Here is an 18,975-nt window from a genome sequence, read left to right on the forward strand (position 1 = left end):
GTGTAAATAGCACTGGTATTTCTAGAGCCTTTCAGAATAAATAGTAATAAAGAAAACAAGCGGTGAAGATGTCGAGGGATTTCAGGGCAAAACATTGCCCCTACCTCTTGCAAACGAGCCCGCCAAAAGCGCTCACCTGTTTGCACTGGAGGGGAGGCTGATGCTGAGTAGCTGCTCCTTGATGACGTGTTAACCACTGCCAATTTTCTTGCATCATAATTGCCAAACGGCATCTGTGTAATGGCACTGCAAGCACTGTGTCACTAGCTGGTGAGCATGGGGTTATTTCAGCCTCCTAAACCCTCACTGCAAGGCAGGGGGAAAACAACCTTGGGAGTTAAGTGCAAAGGCAAAGTAATCTGCAAATGCCGCTGAAGCTATTGCCCAGGTTTCTCTGGCAAAGCCACTGAGCAACCATTGTGCCTGTACCAAATCCTTGTGGTTTGGGTTCACTGGGCAGCCCCCAGCCAAGGGCTTGGCCCAGGTGGGAGCTTTCAGATGGGGCTCCAGGGATGCTGGGTGCCAGAGCCTCCCCAGGGACCCTAGGTCCTGCCTGTCCCCTTGAACCCTCCCTCACAGCCCAGGGCTCCCCTCCTTTGCTGATTTTACACCAAAATGCTGAGCAAAAAGCTAATGAATGAAATCAGGCTGTGAACTTCTGCAAAGCTGCAAGCTGGAGCCTTGCCAGCAGCTCAAGGGAGGACCCTGCTTTGGCACCGGTGCTCCCTGGCCACGTGCTGGCAGACCAGGGTTGAGCCAAAGCCCATGACAAGGAGGGGCATGGCGGCGGTCTCAGGTAGGTGGTGAGGCGCACTCCCCCCCCCGCCCCAGCCTTCTCCAAAAGCACTCAAATATGTCTTTTTTTGCCTAAAACAATTACAGTGACTAAAAATACTGCTAGAAAGGTCAGTGCTCTGCTCTCTCACTGAAGATCATCAATATCAGGACAGGGGGGTGCTGGCCCAAACCCCCAGGTCAGCAGTCTAACAAGGTGGCAATCAAACCACATCATGCACACAGCTGCCACTGCCCTGAAAAGGCCTGGGAAGGAGCTGCTGGTGGCACCTCAGCCCCTGGCTCCAGCCTGTCCAGCTGGAGCACACTGCCAGCAGGGACACAGCAGAGGTGACACGGCTCACTCTCCCCCTGTATAGCTTTTCTGTAAGATCATCTGAGCTGGCTAATCCTTCTCCTGCAGATGTGTTGTCCTTGGAAGGATTGCTTGCCGTCATCTTGTAAGGGTCACCCTGCCGACTGCATGCCCTGGGGATGCTGCAGCTCCTGGGAGTGATTTTGCAGGTAGCTCCTGCTCCACTGCATTTATTTTGGTTCATCTCAGCCCTCCGGCTGCAGGTTTCATTTATTCAAGTGGCACAGGTGATCCCTGCGGTCAGGAAATCTCTTTCAAGATTTAATTTGCTTTGGAAGAGCCAAATCCTGCAGCAGTTTACCTTCCAGACAATTAGGAGGAACTTGGAGGGCGGCAGGAAAAGACAAGATGGATCCCAGGCTGGCACCTGCCCGTTTCCCAGCCACTGGATGGGGTCTGTGGCACAGTCAGCGTCCCAGCCCATGGCATTCTGATGTAGGGACAAAGCAGGTGATGGGGATCTGTGCCTGCTCAGACCCATGGGCAACTCAGCAGTTTGGGAGAGTAAGCAGGAGCCAGCATGACCCCACCGCACTGGTTGCTGTGCTCATAAGCCCGTCTTTCCTTTGCCATCAGCACTTGCAAAGGGCAGTTAATATTTAGGGAGTTCTTTGTGTCTCCAAACTATTAAGCACACAAAAATAGCAACAATTTTTGCTTATAGTTGCACCTTTCATATGGAAGATTGCCTGCAGTGTGTCACGCAGCTCCTGCAGCTCCTACTGCACCTGCAGCACCTGCAGCCTTGTGACTGCATTAAGGCTGGGTGGCAGTAGGTGGTGAGCAGGGGGACACAGAATGTTTCCACTGCAGCGTCACCCCCTGCCAAGCCCATCCATGTCGGGAAGAGTGATATGGGACCATCTGATGGCTGTGCCTGGGGACGGGTCTGTGCCAGCCAGTTTACCCTAGTTGGCAGCTGGGGCTGGAGGCCTCAGCCAGGTGAGTGCTCACCCCAGGGTCTCCCAGCCTTGGCACAAGCACAGCAGCCTTCTTGGCTGCGTAACAAGTCCAAGAAAGCGTTTCTGCAACAGCTGCCACAGGGCAGTGTGAGGGCTATGGCCCGGAACAGGCTCCCAAAGGGACTGCATGAATCCCTGGGAGAAATTCCTACCTGCAACCACAGCCACGCCTCTGGGCATCATAAAAAAAACTCTGGCAGTGGCTAGTAGGGCTGAACCTTTTATTTCCACTGGGCTAGAGATAACTTTGTCCATATGCATCATGATGAATCCTTCCCTGGTCCCTGGGAAGAGGAAAATACTCATGGTTAGCCCCAGACACCGCAGGCTGCCGGGTGGACTCAGCCCAGCCCAGCGGGGACCATGCCCCTCCTGCAGCCCTCGCCAGGCGAGTCCCCTCGCATCCTACCCAGCAGCAGAGGCTGTACGCATTACCCAGGACAGGTGGAAACAGTCATCATAATCTGCCTTGGCATCTTTTTTTTTAAAAGCAATTTCCTCCCTCTGCTTCTCTGACAGAGCTGGGGAAATATTTAAGTGACCCGTCAACAGTTTTTTCATCTCCCTGAGAAGATGTTTTATCTGATCATGCCTCGCCAGCTATTCTTCTCTACATGGCGTCTCCTGTCTGCTCCTGCTCCTTTGAGGCTGTCTCAAACAAGATGCAACTGCCTCTCCCCTCTGCTGCACCCGGGTACTGCAGGGATGCCAGTACACACACAGAGCTGGCGGGTGCTGAGGACACCCTGCTGGTGGCTGGATGGGATGGGATGGGATGGGATGGGATGGGATGGGATGGGAGCACTGGCAGGAAAGCCGGCAGCCCTCACACCGAACCCTCGCACCCATGGGGCTGCCATGGGTGGCCTGGCTGTCTTGCAGAGCCGGGGGCGATGGGAACCCCCTCCAAGCCCCATCCTTAGCTCTAAGATGGAATAGCACTGACATGGGGATTTTTGTGAATGATTTTCTTCTCCTTTTCGGCCAGAACAGCTCTACAGCAAGGTTGGTGCTTTAACACAGTAATTCTCCGAGCGTAATGAAAGCTGACATTATATCAAACACAATAAAGACTCTCAGTTGATGGAGATCATTCCTGAACACACAAACCCATTAAACTGAAAAAAAAAATAATATCAATTCTACACACTCACCAGCCAAAAGAAAATGTGATTTGTTATCTAAAAGGGGGTTATAAACACAGCTTCAATGCACTTTCTGTGCTGTAATGAAAACTGTGTTTGAAATGGCAAGACGACTGCAAATTAGAGTATTTGATTTTATTTTCTAACTTTTTAGGTAAACCTTCTACAAGGGCAAGTGCAAGGTTACAGCGACGATCTTTCTGTTCTTGGCTGATAAGTAGGATCTGTAATTAAAGGAGGAGAAAAATGAAAGGAGGATAAGGACCTGGCGTTTACCTTTCTAATGCCGCTTTGAACACAAAGCCTTGCCTGCATCGCTGTGGCAAACCCACAGGAACAGCCACCAGCACCCACGCATGGCATGGTGCGGCTGCCGCTCCCACTGCAGACATGTGCTGGGTGGACTGTGGCGGTGCCAGATGGAGCAGCTGGTTGGGATGCCCAGACAGATGCTGCATCCTGGGCTGTACAGCTGTGGAGGGGCATCCAGCCATGCCGCCATGTCCCTCTGCTTTATCCCTCACCTTTCTTGGGTGTCTGGAAGTGCAATCTCTGTTATTCCTCCTGTCCTTCCCCATTTGGCAAACCGCAATCCCGTTTTCCCTGGAGTTTCATTTCTAATGGAGCTTGAAATTATCTGGGCTTTGTTATTTGCTTGTGTGCTTGCAGGCGGGGGTTATGGATAGAGGCAGCAGCGTGGGGCTTCCGGGCACCCGTGCTCCCTCTGCCACTTCCACGCATGCCCCCGCACCCCAAAACCACCCATGTTGTGCCCAGCAGTTAAACTCTGTCCCCAGCAGCTCTTACATCACAGCTCATTGTATAGCTATTTTTCTTTTCCAAGGAGAAAGGGCCTCTTAGGCTCTGACCCTTCAAATGGCACTTTCCAGAACCCAAAAGATGATGAGAGGTGGGAGGCAGGAGGGCATCAGGCAGAGGTAGAGGGGAGCTTCCCACTGTAGTGACAGAAAATGCAGTGAGGAAGAAGAACTGGGAGAAAAACAACAGTAATAAACATTTTATGAAGCAGAAAATGGCTTATAAAGAAGTCAACTTTTAAAGGCAATTTATATAATCCTGGCAAGCACACATAAATGCGGGGATGGATCTCTGCAGCATCAGAGTTTCCCTTAAAGGGACAAATAGCTCTGGCAGCTCTGGCAGACTGACACGCAGTGATGACGATGCCCTGGGATGCGTTTTGCGACGCGCAGCGCAGACCTGCGCCTTCAACATTGTCCCCTGGGTCAGCACAACCCCTGCTCCCACATGCTGTGGGGGTGCAGGACACCTGAGACCCTGCTGATTGTGCTGGGATGGGACTGAAGGTCTGGAAAGGAACCTAAGGCACTGGAAAAACCTGGAGGAAAGTGGAGCGCGTGGGTGGAGAGGAGCTGGGACAACATGAAGCTGGCTGGGATGCCCAATGGGCAGCATGGCAGCTTGTCAGCGAGGATGGATACAAAGGATGGCAGCAAAAAACTCAACATGACCTTCCAGCATTTTTGTAGGTACATTTTGCAGATCTCTTGCCTGAGCAGGGTGGCAAACAAAGGACGGAAACCTAGCAAACAGCACTGTGGTGGGGGTTGCAGCCCTGGTACTCCATCTGCTGCTGGGGATGGTCTGCACAGGGAACAGGGTTGGGGACATCCAGAACAGGGGGACAGCCCTGATGTGCCCTGCGGCTCTGCACAAAGTGGAGCCAGCCTGTCCTGGTGGACCCCCTGCAGAGCCCTGGATGCAAGCCCAGAGGCCAGAAGCTTCTCAGTGGGAAAAATGGTTGGCCAGGCCACTGCAAACTGGGAGCTTTTTGGGGTCCCTTATCATACCAGTGCCAGTGGCTGCAGAGTCCTATGGTGGGAGTCTGCCCTGTAGCAATGAGACCCAGCTTTTGCCTTTCTGGGGCTTTGCCAGGCTTTACCGGTGGGCGAATGTGCATCCCTGAGAGACCCTTGCTATGCAGGAGGGGAATGGCATAGCCTCTCCCTCCTCTAAATCACCAGGGTGGTACAATGACCCCACACTGCAGCCTGCCCCACCAAGCCCCATTCCTGCCCACCATGCCACCCCGAGCTGCCATCCAGCCCTGGGGTGAAACGAGCTGGAGGGACAACATGACGGGTCCCCCAGGTGCCACTGCATGGGTGCCCTTGGGGCCAAGACTGCTTTTGGCCAAGGAAGCACTCCACTGTCCAGGGGAGTTCTGGGGACATGTGGGGATACAGCTCCTGCTTGACATGGCCAGGGTGAGGAAAAGGGGCAGGGATGGGGCAGGGCAGCATGGGGCAGGGGGGAGTGTTTTGGCAATGGAGGCGCTCTGCAAAGCCCCCTGAGGTGGGAGGTCGAACTCAGCCCCTTCAGAAAGGCCACCATGGCTGGTGCATGGTGTAACACCAAAAAAAAGTGAGAAAAACTAAACTTTCCTTGTAGAGATGGGTCATGAGTGACTGCTGGCAGCAGCCTCTCAGCTGCTCAGGTTCCTGCTCCTATTTCATTTTCCCCCGGACTTCCATAGCAACCCATCTGCAGTGAGGTTTAATGGGGCTGCCATTAGCACTAATGCAGCGCAAACACTCAGCATCTGCTGGTGCGTCTTCGGATGGAAACACGAAAATAACCGCACTTGCCGCAATCTGTCATCGACTCTGGAGCGAGGTTAGGACGCGACACGCTCGGAGAGGAGGGGAGAGCTGCGGCCAGAAGGAACAAGCTGCTCAGTGGGAAAGGACCGGAGGAGGAGCTGGGGATGCTGCGCTGCTGCCTCCCCTGCCTGCTGCCCGTGCCAGCACCGTCAACAAGGCAGGGGCGGCAGCAGAGCCACTGTCACCAGGGCTGGCACGCAGGTCAGACCGTGCCCTGCCATTTCATGGATGAAGGACGGCAAAAGGAGGAGGTTTAACCCCAGCAGTGAGAGCCGTTTGCGCAGCCCCTCTGCCCCTCCACTCTGCCCGGGAACCAGGGCTGGTGCAGGCAGGGTCTGGCAGGGCTGCTGCCAGGGGGGCAGATGCCCAGTGCCCAGGTGCTGTGCGCAGCGCGCCAGGCCAGTCCATCAAGTGTCCCAGCCGGGTCTGGGCTGTCCTGATAAAGCTGCAGTGAGCTCTGCGGTGACGCATCACTGCACATTGTTTCTGGGTGACTCGCTCCTAATTACCTTGATGAAGTGGTTACAAACAGTGCTATTAAAAATATTTTTTCTGTGAAAGTGTATTTCTGAAAGGTTTGTGCTGCGAACGGCAAAACGATCCAAGAGCTCTGCAGCGCTCCAGCCTTTCCCAGCCCATTTTGTATCCTGACTCTTATCCCCCCCTGCAGTGGCAGGCATCCGGGTCTAGATGGAGGGGGAGCTCTTTGGGGCTGCCAGGGGCCTGCAGCAGGAGCCCCTGCAGTGCAGCAGCTGCCTGTCCCTGTGGCCCAGGGGATGAGTAGAAGCACTGAGGATTGCTGCAAAATGCAGGGACTTTGCTCCAGCTCTGCCTGCTCTGCCTGTGCCCCAGTCACAGGGCATCCACCCCTGGGTGCTAGCCCAGTGGGGAGCGCACAGGGCCACCATGATGCCCCTGGGGTGCCCATGGCCAAGCTTTGGGCGCTACTCAGGGATGAGTTGCCCTGGGGCTCCTGACTCCAGAGGACACACAGGATCAGGCCAGCATTAGGGGCATAGGTGAGAGCCTGTGGGAGATGCCCACAGCTCCCCCAGTGCTGCTCCAGCCTCCCCCAGAAGCCCTGAGCCTGCAGTTGAGGTGCTGGTGAGGCACCGGTGTTGGCATCAGCTAGTGCCTGCACCAGACCTGGTTATCCTCTTAACCTCCCCTCCACCACCCTCCTGGAAAGAGGTCACAGTAATTCAGCAGTGCTTTCATGCAGAAAGGTCCTGCTGGCCACTGGTGCCAATGACAACAGCGGGGACACCTCACCTCTCCTTAGCGAGGCTGCTTCTGCTAGCAATGGGAAAACCCCTGCAAGCTCAACCTTCCTAGGTGCCTATGGGACACACCTCCTGGGGGATAAGGATCAGCCACGAGCATCCACCCCACCTGGCCATGTGGCAAATGAAAGCCAAGCAGGTTGACAACTTGCCTCTTCTGCTCCTTCTGCCTCTTCCTCCCCACACCAAACCCTGGTGACCTATGGCAGGAGGGTCTGTCTAAGAGGGATGTGGCTCCAGGTGTTCACCTCCTTGAGCAGACTGTGGTGGCAGAGAAATCCCCCCCTCCCCACACCCAGCAAGGGCTGGTGGTGGGGCTGTCCTGGACTGGTCCCTCAGCAGCTGTAGGGGGCTCCCCGGGGCTGGGCAGGATCTGGCCCAACCCAGAGGAAGGGGCTGGGTGGCTCAGGAGTATTTTTTGTTGTAGACTCCGTTTGCACTGGAAGAAAAACAATCTTTCCTTCCTTTTGTATTATTGTTATAATTTGAGAGCATTTCCAGACAGAATCCTTCAGGTTCCTGCTGAGCGCTATCACCGCCAGAATTACAAAGTCAAATGCAATCATTAAACCTGCGTCCTGCCTCTCCTGGCCCAGATTGCTCCCTTCCCCAGGAAGAGTCCCCACTGCAACTGTCGGCAGACGAGTCGCTGCTGCCGTCACCCCACACACGACCCGGCTTGGCACCAAACCCACTGGCTGCCGGAGACAGTGTGGGGATAAGAGTCTCCCCATCCCCCAAACCCTCAGCATTGAGTTATCAGCTTGACCTTGACCTCCTGCTGCCTTCTTACAGCATGTGCAGGCAGAGGTGAGGCTGGAAATGAGGTTGAAATCACTCCCTTTGCTCTTGTTAGTGCTGGCAGACGGCAGTGCTGGGGCCACCCGCATGCCGAGCAGCATGGCACGGCCAGCGGTACCTCGCAGGGCAGCCGAGAATGTGGGGACGGAAGAGGGATGGGATGAAGAGCTGATTCCTGTGCCAGGAGTCATCCCTGAAGCTGGTGCCTCCACGGAGCTCAACATCCAGGAGGGAAGTGGGAGGGAGCCGCTGGGGCAAGGAGCCTTACCCGGATGTTGTCCTGCCAGTGGTGAGCCTTCTGGAACTTCTCCGCCGCGTTGGCAAGTCTCTGCAAAACAAGTGGGAGAGCAGCAGTGAGTCCGGGGAAGGTGAGAGGAACTGGGCATCGCCCACACCAACCCGGGGCTGTGGGTGCTGCCCCAGCACCTGCCATCCCTCTGTTTGGGGGATCCCTCAGGACCCTGCCACCCCAAGCCGTGGAGGCAGGGGACAGGAGGAGGGATCACAGGCAGCAATGCCTGGAGAAGGACATCCTGGGCATGGGGAGCAGGTGCTTCTCTGCTTGCTCCTGCCTTTCCCGGAGCAAGCCAGTCTCTCCAAAGGAGTTGGTGCCACTTGAACAAAGCCAGGGCTGAGCCATTGCAGCTCGGCAGCAGTTGGCATTACTGCTGGAGCTGGGCAGGGTCTCATCTGTGGCACAGGCTGAACCGGAGTACCTGTGCCGATGTCCCCCAGCTCCCTGCGGGGCAGGGCAGACCCTTCAAAAATACTTCAAAACCCCCTCAAAATGGGGCCCAGAGATGTGCGGCTCAGTCCACCTGGATTAACCCCTTCACATACCCATGCCCTCCTTCACCCAATCACATGCCCTGGGCCATCGGTGTGCCCCTCTGCAACACAGCGGCGCTCCCAGGGAGCTGGTGAGAGGAGCAACACCAGCTATGAGCCACAGTTGCTCTGCCCGCCGCTGCTCCTTGCAGCGGGAGGTGCCAGCGCTGGGCTGCCAGGCCAGGGCCCACCCAAGGCTGCAGCAAGCACGACCCTCTCCCACGAAAGCACATGAGGTTTCAAAGGAGACGAAAGTGTCTCCACCCTGATGGCTCTGGAGGCAGCAGGCAGTACGGGCAGGCTGCTGCCCATGCTGGTGCAGCCAGAGGAGCCAGAGCTCGCCAGGAGCAGGATGGGGTGATGCTCAGCACTGGGGCAGCCTCACTGAGCTCAGGCTCAGCTGTGAGAGGCCTCACCAGCACAGAGGGAGCAGCAGGGCAAGGCTGGAGATCAGGCAGTCCCTGGGGTACTGGCAGTACCGGGAAGAAGCTGCAATCTGGCCTTTAATGGAGCCCAAGGGGACAGACAAGGGCAAGAGCTCTGGGCTTTACAACAAGATCTACTCTGCATCACTAAGCAAATAAAGCCACGAGCAAAACAAGTGACACAGACCTTTCCCTCCACCCCTCCACCAGCCTCAGGCCCCCAGGGGTGCGGGCAGTTGCCTGCCAGGGCTGTAGAACCCAATCAGCACCACAGCCCAGCTGCAGGAGCGTGGTGTCGGGAGCCAGCCCGCAGAGCTGAGGGCCACCCGGACCCCTGGGTGCTGGGCACCCTCACTGCTCACACGGGCTCAGGGTTTATCTCTGCAGCAGCACAGCCCACCTGCTCCCCAGCAGCCATTGCCTTTGTCAGGGTGCTGGGGAATACACGCTGTGGAGGTCTCAGCTCCAGGGGCTGAGTGGCTAATCTGGATGGGGTTAACTGGCCATGAGGCTTGTGATGCTGAGGCTGTTGAAGCCCAGGAAGGCTCCCTAGTGAGTTAGAGACACGCATCAAGCAGGTGCTGCTGCAGCACCTGCTCCTTGTTTCCCTGCATCCCCCAGTGGGATGGGACATGCTTTGCTCCACATACTTACAAGCTGCTGGCAGCCAGAGCATGGGGAGGGAGGGGAGCCCTGGCCACCTCCAGCCCCTGAATTGGTTGGGAGGAGGCAGAAGAAGCACCAGCAGTGGGCCAAACAACAACCTCAAATCACCACCTGGGCAGCACTGCAGAGATGCATTCCCAGTGCTACTGCACACCCAACTTCCACGCTGTGAACCCCAAATCCCAGAATGAAACAGCATTCCTTTGCTCAGCAGGGATCCTGTGTGCCGGCAGGAGCCCACTGGGGCGGCACTGAAATCCAGCTACATCCCTGGGAATCCCAGAGTGCCTGGCCAGAAGAACATGTACGCACAAGACAATGATCTCCAGACAGGTGGACAGGAGCCCTGGGCACAGCCATATGTGCTGCAGCTGCTGTCCCCACTGTCCCCAGTTCCTCCAGTGCTCCCATCAGCTCATGGGGATGCAAAATGCCTCTGCCCTTCTAAGCAGATGCTGGTGGGAAAGAAAGTCCTGAGGATTCACGGTGTCTCCTCTACGTGCCCCCACTGCCTGCAGGACAGTGGCAGCAGCCGGCCCCCGGCAGCGTGGCAGGTGCAGGGCCATGACGGCAGGTGGTCTATTGCCAGGAGCATGGCAAAGCACAGGTACTGAAAAGTAAGGTGATGAGCAGTGAAAGACATCATAGATCTGGCCCTCCCCAGCCAGAGAAAGCAGCTTGTTCTTATCAGATGTGGGGAAACATGTTCCATCACTGCATAATCTTAGCACACACTGGTCGAAACATTGCTGTTTAATATTTTCTCTTTTTTCCATCTTGATTTCCAAATCAAAGTGTTTGCTTTCAATGGCCAGCACCCAAGGGGAAAGATCAGCTATCAGCTGAGCATTGAGGCAAAATACCTATGGCACTGGTGGCAGAGAGAAGACAATGGGAGGCAACATGTAGCTGGACAGAAAAGCCAAGTAATGTCATTTTTCAGGGTGGTTCTGCGAGGGGCTCACCTGCACAGTCACAGCCCTGCCTCTCCAGAGCCACCTAAAAAAGCTGTGGCCTAATTCTGCGCATCATCCCTGAAAGCTTTTGTGCTCAGTTTATATATAGAGATAGCTGATTAAAGACGAGCATTTATTCTGAATCATGTTTAAGGCAGCAGTGATGAAATATGCATTTTTCTATACTTGATAAGAGCGTGTTTGTTTATTATGGGCCAGGGTAAGATTTATGGACATATTTAACTATTCATTGCCTTGTGTGAAGTGCCTGGAGGGTTGCAAATGGTGCAGTAAGGGACGGCTACACCCAGGAACAACACTTCGACAGAAGATATTTTTCCTCTGGCAAATGTCAATTTGTCAAAGTCGATCCGGACACAATTTTATTTAAAAAAAAAAATAAACCCAGATGTTCTTGTTCGATAAATAGCACGTTGCAGGGACGGGGGAGCCTGTGGCAAGATGGCACAGCCACAGCAGGGTGCCGTGCCAGATCCTGGCTCCTGCTGGACATCCACCCTGGAAGAAGGCACCCACCCTTCCCCTGTAACAGGAGATCCTCCGCCCGTCTCCATCCCTGCTGGGGGACATGTCTGGAGCGATGCTGTGTTGGGGGGCTCCCATGGGAGCAGACCCATCATGTCCCAGTCCTGGCTGGTGCTACAGGGGAGCCCCAGCTACCCCCTGCCCAGAGATGGGCTGCTGGCATGAACAGGATGGGTGATCACTGGATTTGGAACCCTCCAAAACCATGGCAACAAGGACAGGGACCCCAAGGGGGCTATTTGCCATATCTTTGCTCACGAGCAGAACCTGCAGTTGTGTGTTAGGGCTGGGAAGGTGCTGCTGCTCCAGTGACCCCCCCCCGGCCACGTCTCCCCAGGGAAGGTGACGGGTCTGCCTGGAGCCACACACTGCTGCAGGACATTCCCATTAATGCCAAATGAGTTCATCATGAATAATGTTATCATGATCGATACAGCTCAAGGATTATTTCTAATCCTTAATAATGATTAAACCATTATTTTTCAAGTGTTACAGATCAATCAGTCCATCTCAAGGCGTGCTGCATGTAGGGACTGCAAGATACCCAGGATGCAGGCAGTGCCCTGGGGAGCTGGGCAGGGGTCCTGTACCCATACACAGCAGCCACTGAAAGCTCCCAGTGGGCTTCAGACCTGGGGTTGCCAATTGTGTGGTTCCAACGGCAAGAAAAATCAAAAGAATTACCAAAATAAATCATGGGTATGAAATATCCACAAATTTCCAGCAGGGTCTGGTGCAGGGGCTGCCCTGGCCATGGCACTTTAAGGAACACAGTTCTTTCCCCAGAAGTTCCTTTCCCCAGGGCTAAGGACAGGAGATTTAGAGGCTGAAAACACTGAATTGAAACGACTCTGCAGGTCATAAAAGGCCAGCAGGAGATTTGCAAGGGATTGGTGTTTGGAGATCCTGATGAAAGGGGGTCTGCGAGGAGGAAGATGCTGTGCAGGCTTTATTGCGCCCCAGCCTCTTTCATATTCCACACAGTGTTCCTCTCTGCCTCGCTGTTCACCCAGGCAGATCCATCAGGAGCTCCCTGCTCAGCCCACCGGCTCGCCTGGGATTAAGGTGCCTGAGGGACAGCACGGACCTGGGATGGGCAGGCGGCGGCAAAGGAGGCAAAGCCAGGCATGCACCCTCCCTCCAGAAAGCTGTGCGGGAAAGGAGAGGGGGACAAGGTGGGTGACCCATCTACCTAGAGGATGGCACCTCCAAATGCATGGCTGCCTTCTTCCCCCACTTGCTCCAGGACCTCGTTTCCCAGCCCCCACCACCCACAAGCTCAGCCCCCCCACCCCGAGCACGGCTCACCCATGCATGCTCGCCCACGGCAGCACCTTTTGGGGGCAGCTGGTCTGATGCCCCAAAGCTGCTGGGAGCAAGGTGGTGGGAAACACTCTGAGCATCGGAGCTGGTGCAGGCAGGGACTGCAACCTCCTCTCTAGGCAGAGGGGACCATCCCTGCTGTTAGCATCCCTGCTGCTTGAGAGGCCAGCATGCAGGGGGATTTCCCCCAACATAGCAAGCACCCAAAGGCGCTGCCCACCTCCTCCTTGTTGCCCCTTCTGCCCCATCACACCCAGGGCTCTACTGAATTGCTCCAATATTTTTTGCACAGCAGCTTTCCAAGAGAAACTGGTCCAATGCTCTGCTGAATCTCTCCTCCCTGCACCTACGTGGCAGGAAGTATGCCCTGCTGTTTCCCCCTCAGCCAGATCAGTGGGTTTCACTCGTGAGCAGCAGAGCAGAGACCAGAGTGGCACAAGAAGGCCAAAGGCCAAGGTTGGATTTATAAAACAGGATTACAGCAAACACCTTGCAAGAGGAGACCGAGAAGCCCTGCGTAACAGCAGTGATGCCGTCCCTGTGTCCCAAGCCTCTGCGCCCCATGCCTGCGCTGGTGTTGGGGAATACTCCTAGAGGACCGTGGGATGGTGCCCCCGGCTTCTCCCTGCAGTCAGTAAGGAAGGGCCCGGCACTGGCCCAGTACATAGCAGCTGCGTGTGCCCAGGGATATCTGCTCTGAGGGAGAGCCGCTCCTGCTAAGCTTTCATTTAACTTCCCTCTGTGCAGCTGTTATCACCCTCATCTCAGCGCCTTCCCACATGGCGTGAAGTGTATTAACCTCCTGCACCTCAGCACACAGCTGGAAGGAGAGATCTTTGCTGGAGATTAAAACAGCCCTGTGCTACTGGGCCGGAGAGGTCCACACAGCATCTTATCATCCCAGCCCTCCCAAAGCAAAAAAACACAGGTGAAAGGTGAAGATGAGCAGGTAAGAAACAAACACACACAACAAAGCCAAGCAACCCAATCTCCAGACAGAAACACACCCGGGGAGCTGGTTTTGCAGCTCTTCCACATCCACGATGAAGGAAGGAAGATGGCACAAGCTCTCTCCTTTAGCACCAAGCCTCCCTGCATGGACAGGGCACCCCAAAACCGCCTCTGCTGCTGCAGAGCATCTGGAAAGGCAATAGCCCACTTCATATGCCTCCATCCCAGTCTGCCTGTGTGCATCAGAGCAGAGGGCACCTTTCCGCAGTCCCACCTCCTGTACCAGCTGCGAGGTGCCCCGATCCCATCTCTCCCTCTCGTCCACAGCCTCCCCTCTCCCCATTCACTGATAGTGCCGCACACACCCCCCTATGCAAACCCTAACGGCACAGCGTGCATGCCACCATCAAAAAATGATCAACCAGCAACAAAAGATGACAACCCCCTTATATACACATAGGGAATATAAATCTTGAGTAAACACTGTAAAGCAGCGAAGCATCTCATCCTGTAATAATCTCTGAGACAGTTGATCCCAGGGCTCTTATTACCCCCGCAGCCGTCATCTGAAATCCAGTCGGCAGCGGGCTCAGCCACGGCTGAGTATTGATCAAGGAGGCAGCTTCAAACATGCTGCAGCATTTTTCTCTCAGAGCACTAACTTGTTTGTCAATAACTCCCTGGGCCGCGCAGAGGGAAAGGGGTGGCCAGAGCCCATCTCTCCTCCTCTCACACCCAGATCCAGTCTGTGCCAGAGGGAGAATGGAGCTGGAGCCAGCGCTGGCTGCTAACACTCCCCTGCCTGTGAGAGAGCAAGTAAAGCCCCAGTGAATACTAAAAAGCAGGTGGTAAATCCTCCAAGGGCTTCCAGACCCCGGTGTTGTACCAGCTGGTGCTTGCTGCTGGGGTCTGAGAGGGTGGTGAGCAGGGGGACACCTCTGCAGAGCCAGTGCCACCAACAGCCATGGTTACAAACACAAACCTGCAGCAAAACCAGAGCCAGAGCCACTGCAGACCCCCCCGTGGGGCAGTGGCACAGCCAATACCTGGCCCTGGGAGCCTGGGACAAGCCCCAAAGCCACAGCTTTTATTATTTTACTGACCATCTCAGTAACTCCTGGCTCTGCAGGCCAGCAGCACGTGGCTCTTGTTCCCCTGTCAGTGCCTCTCTTTGCTGAGCCACAATTTTTACTGGTAAGAAACACCACACCCAGTTCCAACAACCACAGGGAGGAGAGAAGCAGAACATCCCAAGCAGAGAGGTACCCGTGTGTTTGCAGAGGCGGTGGGGGAAGGGAGAGCATCGCTGCCTGGGGCTTTTCTCCTACCCCAAAGTATTGCTCAGGCCTCCAGAAGAGCTTAACTTCTCGCAGATGGAAAAGCACCAAGGGCAAAAGACCATGCAGCTAACCAGGCATCCTACCATGTGAGCCTTGCCTGGCGTTCTCTTCTGCTCTCTTCCCCTTGGTGCAAAGCCCCCCTCCGTTACCTTTCTCCTGGTGTTCATTTGCTTTCCAAAATCACAAGCAGTGAGCAGTCTGCCCCTGCTCCCTGTCACCCTGACTGCTCCCTGGGAGAGGAGGAGGAGGGCAAGGGGAGCTGTGCCCTGTGTCCCCGTCACGACACCTGCCCCTGGGAACCAGCCTCAGCTCAGCTGCTCAGACCCTCCTTGGCTCCTGTTTTCACTGATACGATGCCAAATAGCCACTGCCCCATCCCTCCTGGGGGAGGAAGGGCAAATACCAGGGTGCAGGATCTGTCCCCACCTCCACCAGCAGGGAGACAGAGACACGGAACACAGGATGGGCAGATGGGACCTGGCACAGGCAGGCTTGGCCTCTCTCACCATCCCCTTTCCCTGCACGGAGCCAGCAGAAGGAGCGTTCGGCCACACTGGCATTGCCGCTTCCTGCATCCTTCTGCCTTTCACCCTGGATGTATGGCAGCAAACCCTGCTCCCGCATTAGATATACCTTTAAAGTATACTCTTAAGTGCTGTCATGTTTAAGCACTGCTGGAAGGTGCTTCTGCTTGGCTCTGGGATGCAGGTGGTCCCTTGGGAAGCCAAACCAGGCACACTTGCCTCCTCTGTTCAGGACCTGAGAAAAAGCACTTTCCTCCGATCCCTTTGCCACATTATTTGCAGTCATGGCAGCCTTCTGCATCTTCTACAGTTGACAGAGAAGAACGCAGGGACTTCTGCTCCAAGATCCCAATATTCAGCCAGAGGAAGAGCTGAGCCAGAAGCTTCAGCTGCCCCGCGGCAGCATGGCTCTTCATGCTGCCCCTGCCCAGGGGCACCCATGCTGCCCCAACCAGCAGTGCACGGTGGGAGCAGCGCTCCACACAGCTACACTGCCACACAGTTCAAAAAAGGCAGAGGTGAGAAACTACAGGATATTCCCCAGCAGGTCCAAACTAGGGCAAACACCTCAAGCTTCTGAGATAGAGATGATAACAGAGGATGCGCTTGGCCAGGCCAGCACTCTGACAGCCAGCACTCCTCAACCATCTCAGCCTGATGTAAACTCATCCCTGGAGCTAGCAGGCGATGGAGCTGTTGCAGCAAGCAGCCATCGGGACCCTTGCGTTCCTTTCATCAGTGTCCTCAAGAGGAAGAGGACTCAGGGCTGCACATCAGGCATCCCTTTCACCTAGAATTTAGTGAGTATTTGATAGTGAGAAGAAAACTAAGGATGTAAACTAAACTGCTTTTCAAAGGCTGTCCGCATGATAAATCCAAGGCCAGCAGCTTGAAATTGTGCTCATTTCACACCTCTCACTCTCTTCTGGAGCATCAGCTCACAAGATGAGCAGGGCAGAGAAAGCCCAGTCTGCTCCTGATGGAAGTTCCTACTACTTCCATAGCAGTCAGATCAGTCAAAGCCTAACTGGTCTTAAACAGTCTAAAGAAATTCCTGGCTGGCAAGGAAGAAAGCCTCTCTTGGGATGAAGCTGGCATATTAATAGCTGGTTCCTAGGAGGTGCTGAAGGGCTGGGGCATATCAGCAGCATCCCAGAGGGGTGATGGATAAAAACCACCTGACAAACATGGCTCCAGCACTGTTTGTCAGCTGCAGGTGGGACAGACATGTCCCAGTAGTGTCAGGGCTTCCCAACTTCAGGGCTGCCCACCCCAGTCCGAGCCTCCTGGTAACTGCAGCACCGCTGCTACTAGGAAGGCTGCCAGCCGCACCATCGAAGCTGAAAGCCTGGCAAGTGCCCCTACCCACAGTTCTCATTGTTGGCTACTTGGGGACAGCTAATGCCAGGGTCCTGCTGTGTGCTTGGTGGCACTGACATGGCAAGGACAGGGCAGCCAAACTACTGGGCACAAACATGGCATCCCAGTGCAGCGCAGTGGGTCTGCTGGAGCTCTGCCACAACTGGAAAGGCTTGGGAACTCTCTCCTGTGGTTCTCACTTGCTGGGTGATGAGCAGCTTGCTTGCTGCACAATAAGGTTTCAGATGATCAGAAATAATTCAGGTTAAGATGCATCTGCTAGAAGGTCAGGGCTGGGGAAGTGTGATGGCAGGCGATTCACCAAGCTGGGGAGGAGGAGCGGATGCTGCCCTGGGCTCCTTCTGTCTCCTTTTCCCCCTGTACCAGCATGCTGTGACTCCCAAGGGATGGGTAAGCAGTGGCCTTGGCAGACTGGAGGGACATGGCTCCCATGAAGAGTTTCGTGAGACAGTTTACAGCACAAGGTCCCAGGGCAGCCTCAGCTTCTGCAGTGTTGGGAGGGTCAGCAAACATATTAGTCAGCACCTCAGCCTGCTGCTCCAGCCCCATCTCCTCCCCAGATAATCTCCAATCACTCCATCCAATGGCCCTCCCTAAACCATGCTTGATCTGCACAGCTCCAGCTACAATCATCAAGCAGGACTTGTCACAGTTCAAAATCCATTACAATAACCACAAGGCATTTCAGCAGCAATTATAAGAGATAGTTTCACTTAAAAATCAATTTTACTTAGAGCTTGGGGGAACAGTTTTTTTTTAAAAAATACAGAAAAAAAAAAAGAAAGTGATACAACTTGCCACTTGGGCAAGAGGAGGAATTTGCCCAGCCAGGTCTTAGCAGCCAGAGTCTCCAAAAAAAACACCAAAACCAAACAACTTTCCTTATCCTTCCGTATTTTGAAGATGTTAAGTCCCATGTTAAGATGTCAGGAAGTTCAAGGAGTGGTTCCCCCTGCCCTGCCAGTGCTCTGCATGGTACCAACAACAGAGAAGCTTCCGTGAGATGCAGGAGGGCATTCCTGGGAACCCAAACTGCAGCCAGCCTCTATGCCTGTGTCCCAGCGGGCCCCTGGCCCCCCACCCCATGGGGTTGAGGCCTTTTGTGCCTTTGAAATCTTCCCCTTTAGGTCTTTGCCTTTCATTCAAGCAGAGGCTGTTAAAAAGTTTGCACTGGAAACCACTTACAATCGATTTATTTTAAGGCATCACCTCTTGCTGCGTTGTGATGTGTGAGCTTGAAAAAGCACCTCGTTTATTATCTGCTGCTACGCGGGGATTTCCATACAGCACATCACGGCGCAGTGAGAGCTCCTCTGTTATTAAGTTTTTATGGTGAGGCAGATTTTCAGCACATGGAATTCCCCCCAGAACACTCCAAAATGTCACCACCCTGCACCCCCAGCAAGCTCCAAGAAGAGTCCTCGTAAAAATTCCTGGCTTGAAACCCTTCCGAGACATGGGTGGCATCTTCCTTGTGCTCCCCAGTGCCACCAGTCACCCTCCTGCAGCCTATGATGGGTCGGGCACACTCGGCAGTGGCTTGGGCCCCCACTACCACCATCATATAGACACAGCCAGAGCAGTTCAAGCTTCCAGTTTAAAACACCAGAGAAAAGCAACTGAAATGCAAAAAATCCTGTAAAGGACTTTCTAGTGGTGTTTTGCTCTGAGAGAAGAGCACCATAGTTGGAACTAGCTTTGCTCAGATCTTCAGAAAAATGGCAGGCAAGCCCCAGCAGCTCCAGGTGCCAGCGGGAAGTGTCAGGGAGGTGGAAGCCAGCAAGCTTAGCAGGTCACCAAATGGCTCTTCCCAATGTGACAGCTCACTGTGACCCCAACGCTCACCCATCTACCTCTGGCACTTCCACAGGGCAAGGGGTAGCCTCCCAGTTGCCAGGACCCATTTCCATCCCTTTGCGACAACCACCTCCACCCTTCCTGCACTCTTGCTGTCCCCTTCTGCCATGGGGACAAGACTGGCAGTGCCAGGCAGAGCCCCCAGCCCCGCCCCAAGAGCAAGAGGGGTTGTGCCACACCAAAAGGGCAATGC

The 18,975-nt window shown here is 54.8% G+C and overlaps 1 protein-coding gene across 4 annotated transcripts in view; it reads right to left on the minus strand.

Annotated features, from left to right (window-relative positions):
* The window catches only part of CACNA2D2 (calcium voltage-gated channel auxiliary subunit alpha2delta 2), a 223,836-nt gene that overhangs the window by 36,741 nt on the left and 168,120 nt on the right, over window positions 1-18,975 (minus strand). For all 4 annotated transcript variants that reach the window (XR_013927591.1, XR_013927592.1, XM_080383949.1 and 1 more), the window contains exon 4: window positions 8,255-8,314. Coding sequence is in view for 2 of the 4 variants with exons in the window: in XM_080383949.1 (XP_080240075.1) it covers window positions 8,255-8,314 (60 nt within the window). In the remaining 2 variants the exon portion in view is untranslated. The remainder of the gene's footprint in view (window positions 1-8,254; window positions 8,315-18,975) is intronic.

Source organism: Falco punctatus (genome assembly GCF_963210335.1).
Source record: "Falco punctatus genome assembly, chromosome: 4".
Classification (NCBI taxonomy): Eukaryota; Metazoa; Chordata; class Aves; order Falconiformes; family Falconidae; genus Falco; species Falco punctatus.